General features: G+C 19.1%; 1 protein-coding gene across 1 annotated transcript, besides 5 other annotated features; it reads right to left on the reverse strand. All coding sequences in view use genetic code 6, as the record gives it.

Annotated features, from left to right (window-relative positions):
* Nucleotides 1–207: 207 nt before the first annotated feature.
* Nucleotides 208–5,051, reverse strand: IMG5_110980 (peptidase c14 caspase catalytic subunit p20, putative; the record flags this gene model as incomplete). Its single annotated transcript, XM_004034831.1, has 11 exons — nt 208–211; nt 490–890; nt 944–1,162; nt 1,207–1,292; nt 2,501–2,577; nt 2,625–2,707; nt 2,785–3,022; nt 3,097–3,348; nt 3,391–4,454; nt 4,506–4,814; nt 4,860–5,051. The coding sequence occupies 11 exons, from the start codon at nt 5,049–5,051 to the stop codon at nt 208–210; spliced, it is 2,925 nt and encodes a 974-aa protein (XP_004034879.1).
* Nucleotides 908–942: a microsatellite.
* Nucleotides 1,571–1,622: a microsatellite.
* Nucleotides 1,581–1,651: a microsatellite.
* Nucleotides 2,196–2,238: a microsatellite.
* A 141-nt stretch (nt 5,052–5,192) lies between the features above and the next one.
* Nucleotides 5,193–5,231: a microsatellite.
* The last annotated feature ends 91 nt before the right edge of the window (nt 5,232–5,322 follow it).

Genomic DNA, 5,322 nt, shown 5'->3' on the forward strand with positions numbered 1-5,322 from the left:
GTTAAAAGCACAATAAAATCCATTAAAGTGAACTTTGGAACTGCACTTAGTAATAAATCATAGTTTTCGGGTTTGTTTTAATGAATTATTTCTTTTAGAATTCTTTTTCTTTTATGTATATACCATTCATCACACATTTAACATCTGAAATTTTTCATTTTTTCAATTTGTTTTTCACTTGTTTTTATACATCTATAATGATACCAATCAACTATATTTTTTTTTTTAATATTAATTATTTATATTTTTTTAAATAAATTAAAATTACAACAAAGTTCACATTAAACCATTCCATCTTCTTCTTAATCGGCTTTTTAACACACACAAAAAACATCTTATTTACGATGTTTTTAACATTCGATTGAAACTTCACCACCAAAAAGCTATTTATATTCATTTTCTTGACCATTTTGTGAATTTTATGTGGACAAAAAGGATAGAATTTATTAATAATTAGGTGAATTAGAATCTAATAAAGAAATAATTTACTAAATGTGGCATTCTGATAAATCTTAGGAATAGTTTTAGATAGAAAAATTAGAATTTTTTAACAAATTCATTCTCAAATACCATTCGTATTCAGTACTATCTTTTTTTTCTATTTCAGCATTATTCATATATATCATTAAGCAGTATACATGAGCATATTACTTACAATTTAAATCACAACAAGGAAGAATACCAACTGAGCTTTTACAAAAATGACATTAAGGTTATTTAGCTTATTTTTTCTTTTTTGAAATTGACTATTTTTTCACAAAAGACATATCTAAGTAATTTTTAGGCATTACTATGTTTTCTGAATTATATAAGCCACAAGTTACATGTACCCATTCATTATTTTCGAGTTTTTTTATAGCGCCTTTTTTTTGATTGCAGATTATACAGTTCTATATATATATATATATTATTTTTTTTTTTTTTTTTTATTTTATTTTTTTACAAATTGTTTCTTTGGTTAATCTTATTAACATCTTTCGCATAAAAAATAGGTCACTTTTTACCCTCCTATGATTTCTTCTTTTGTTTATGTTTCTAAACCGTAACAATAACAGTGGACTGTTATTTAACATCCAAAACATTTCATCATGTTTAATCCTCTTTCTTCACCCTCTGGATAATATTTTTTATTTGTAGTAAAACATACTTCACAATAGGAATCCTTTTTTTATATTTTGTATATATATATATTTATTTTTTGTTTACGAGGTAGTCTTGTAATGTTTATTGGGTCAGTCTTTAGAACTTTAGTTTTGTGTAATTATGCTCGGATAATATATTTGATTGTTGATCTGTATTATTTTATTATATATAAATATATGAATAAGTATTGTGGTTTAAGGATAGTTTTTTTTTATTATATATTAAAGCATTTTAGTATAAATAATATATTTATAAAATTAAATTTATATATTTTTTTTTTTGTTAAAATTTGGTTTTTATTGTTTAATGTGTAAAATACTACTAATATGTATTATAAAATCTTATTATTTGTTAATAGTTTTTTATTTGTATTTATTTTTTTTAACTTAGAAACAACCTTTATTATTATCTTTGTCCATTTTTTTAATTTTAATGCTTTTTATTTTTATTTTTTTTTAATCTTTTTTTTTTATTTTTTTCTTATAATTTTATATATATATTTTTTTTATTTTTATTTATAATTAAAAAAAATTAAGAATATTTTTTTCCTTTTTATAATATAAAAAAATTATATTTTATACAAATATATCTAAATAAATTTAAAAACAAAAAAATATTAAATGCATTGCATAAAATATTTATAATACATTTGATGGATATATTATTATTTTAAGATATAATTTTATAGAAATAATAATATATGTTATTTATAATTGAATATTAAGATATCATAAATTAAATTATTAATTTCACATTTTAAAATTTAAATATTAATAAAAAATATTTATGATATTATATTGAATTTATATTATTTATTTCTCAAATTTTTAGAAATAAATTAATATATAATATTTAAATAAAACTTTCTATGAAAATACAATACAAAATTATAAATATTTATAAATTAAATTACCATAATTAAATTATTATATTTTTTTTTTCAAATATTTTTATAATAATATAATGTATTTGAAATAAAGATAAATATAAATATATTTATATTATATGGTTTATTAAATTTATAAAATTTTAAATACTTATAATCATTTAAATTAAAAATAATTATTTTCTTTAAATATATTTTTTTTTTAAAAAAAAAAAAAAAAAAAAAAAATCAAAAATCAAACAATATATATTAAAAGAAAAAAATGTGTCTTTAAATTTAAAATTCATATAAATATTAATATATATTTATACTTTAAATTAATAAAAAATACAAGTTTTATTCATTTTAAATTATTAAATTTTTTATTTGAAAAACTAGAGCTTTAAATATTATTCATTTAATTATTTATATAATTATTTTCATTGTTTAATTATTTATTATTATCATCTATTTATCCATTTTATTATTTACTACCATTAGATTATTATTTATTATCTATTTCTAAAGCTTTTGAGTAATCTTAGATAGCTTAATCTATTTTTCCCAAGCTTGAAATTTAAAAAATATAAATAAAAGTAAATACAAAATAAGTTACTTATCAAAACAACATCCTCTATTGAAAAAAGCATTTGCATTAAGAGGGTTTTATTTGATCACTTAACTGAAATCTTCAATAGCCTAAAATAAAATTAAATATTAAGACACATTTAAATATAAAAATATTAAATAAAATATATTTACATATTTTTATATACTTTTTAAAATTTTCCTAATTTTTCATAACAGATTCCTCTATTATGTAATGCATGAGTATTCTCTGGTTATAAGCTAACAGCTTAACTATAATCTTATATAGCCTCATTGAATTTACCTAGCTTTGCATAAGAATATCCTCTATTATTAAGGCTTCTTACATTTTCACCTCCAATTCTGATTTCTTCATTATAACACTAAATAGCATTTTCAAATTATTCTAATTTTCTAAATACAAGACTTATAAAATAATTAAAAAATTAAAATATTTTATATTATTCTTTATTTTTTTTATTTTTTTTTTAAAAAAAAACCCTAAATTAGATAATATAACTGTATTATTAGGATCTAATTTTAGAGCATTTTCAAAATCTTTAATAGCTTCTAAAAGCTTATCTCCGCTTCTTAAACAGCATCCTCTATTATGTACATATGTAGGATTTTATCTATCTAGTTCTATTGCCTAACTAAAATTTTATTAAGCTTCTTCAAGCTTTCCCATTTTATCTAAAATAAGTCCTTTTCCATTATAAACTAAAGGTTATTTATCATCAATTTTTAAGGATCTTTTTTTTTGAATATATTTTATAAAAAAAATAAAGATATACTTATTAAAATATTCCAAAGCTTCTATAGATCTATTAAGTTTATCTAATAAAGCTGCCAAATAATTAATACAGGAAGTATTATTAGGCTATAAAGATAGAGCTTATAAATAATCATTTTCTGCGAGTTAAAAATCGCCCATTTTTTCATAACAAATAGCTCTATTATAAAAAGATTTAAAATGATCATTTTCAAATTATATGGAAAATGTAAAATCTTAAATAGCCTCATTAAAACATCCTTTTTTTTTCCAAGCAAAACCTCTATTATGATAAAAGTCGCTTTTTTAAGGATTTAAAGCTATTGCTTTTGTAAAATCTTTAATAGCATAATCAAAATCACCTTTACGGTCATAAGAAATTCCTCTATTATAATATGCATAACAGTTATTATTTTCAATCTCTAAGGCTTTTGTGTAATCTTTAATTGCCAAATCGTATTCTTTTAATTTATCAAATGCAAACCCTCGATTAAATACTGCCTTAAAGTGTTAAGGATTATATTAAAGTGCAATTGTATATAGCTATATGGCAGTTTCTAGTTCATTATTTTTTCGAGCTTCAAAACCTTGCTGATGATACCAGTCTGATATTTATTTTTTTTCAGTAATATGAGAAGGGTGTTGAAGATTTTTGGGTTAATGATGAGTATTTTGGGCTTGTTTTTATGTATTATTTGATTTTTGTTATTAGAAAAGATAAGAGTTATCAATATTATTTGTATTTATCATACAAAATTAACTATTATCTTTGTCATTTTAAGGGTTCATAAGTCCTCCAGATTCTTCTTCATATTTTTATTTACTACTTTATATTTCTAAAAGGAAACCATTAGAGTAGTATTTTATGTTTTATTATTGTTTATTTTCACTTTTTTATTATAAAGGAGTTTTTAATTCATATCCTTTTTAAGATTGAGAGTTTAAAAGTGAATTATTTTATGAAATTTTCATTGAAGAATCGCTATTTTTAAAAGCTCTTTTTATATTATTTGTTTAGTTTAAACTTTTTTCACTGTCTTTTTCTAAGGCTACTATGTAATTATCTATTGCACCATTATAATCACCCTATATTAATTTTATAAAAATATATACTTTTATATATTAATATTTATTTACTATTTTATTTAAACAGGCAGCTCTTGCAAATGCCGCATTTACATGATTTTCATCTAATTTTAATACCCTAGTGAAATCTTCGATTGCTTAATCGATTAAGTTTTACTTTTCAAATGCACAGCCTCGTAAATAATAGGCTCCGACATTGTCTTTGTCTAGTTTTAGTAATGTATCACAATCAATAATTGCTTCTTTATATTTGCCTTTTTTTATATAGGAACTGCTTCTTATATATAATGCTTTTTTATGGTTTGAATGTTATTCTAGTTTTTTAGAACATATTTCTATTAAATTATCAAGATTTATAGTCTTTTATTTATTTTTATTAATTTTTTTTTTTTTTTTTAATTTTACAGGACGGGTTTTCTAAAATTTAGAATTTTAAGGACTTGCATTTGATGATGTTATTGTCATTATATCAGATAAATCTTTAATATCAGGATTTAAGTACATACTGTTGGATTTCAAATGCTTTTTACCATTTGAATATGCTTTTTGATCATAATAATATTAATTTTGGGTACGGATAAAATTATTTGTATTCATTTTTTTTGTTTTGTTTTAATAGTTATATTTTTCTTGTTTTTTTTTTTTTTAAAAAAAAAAAAATTTGAAAAAAAAAACATATATTTTATTTTAATTTTTTTTGTTAAAGAAAAATAAAATCAAATTATAATTATTATAGTCTTTTATGTTTTTTTTTTATTTTTTTATTTTATTTTTTTTGAATAATAAAGCATTTATTTTATAATTTATGAAAAAAAATTTCTAAATTAATAATATAAAATAATCATTTAAATTCAAATAAAAAAACATT

The sequence above is a fragment of the Ichthyophthirius multifiliis genome, assembly GCF_000220395.1.
Source record: "Ichthyophthirius multifiliis unplaced genomic scaffold scaff_1120509250907, whole genome shotgun sequence".
Taxonomy (NCBI): domain Eukaryota; phylum Ciliophora; class Oligohymenophorea; order Hymenostomatida; genus Ichthyophthirius; species Ichthyophthirius multifiliis.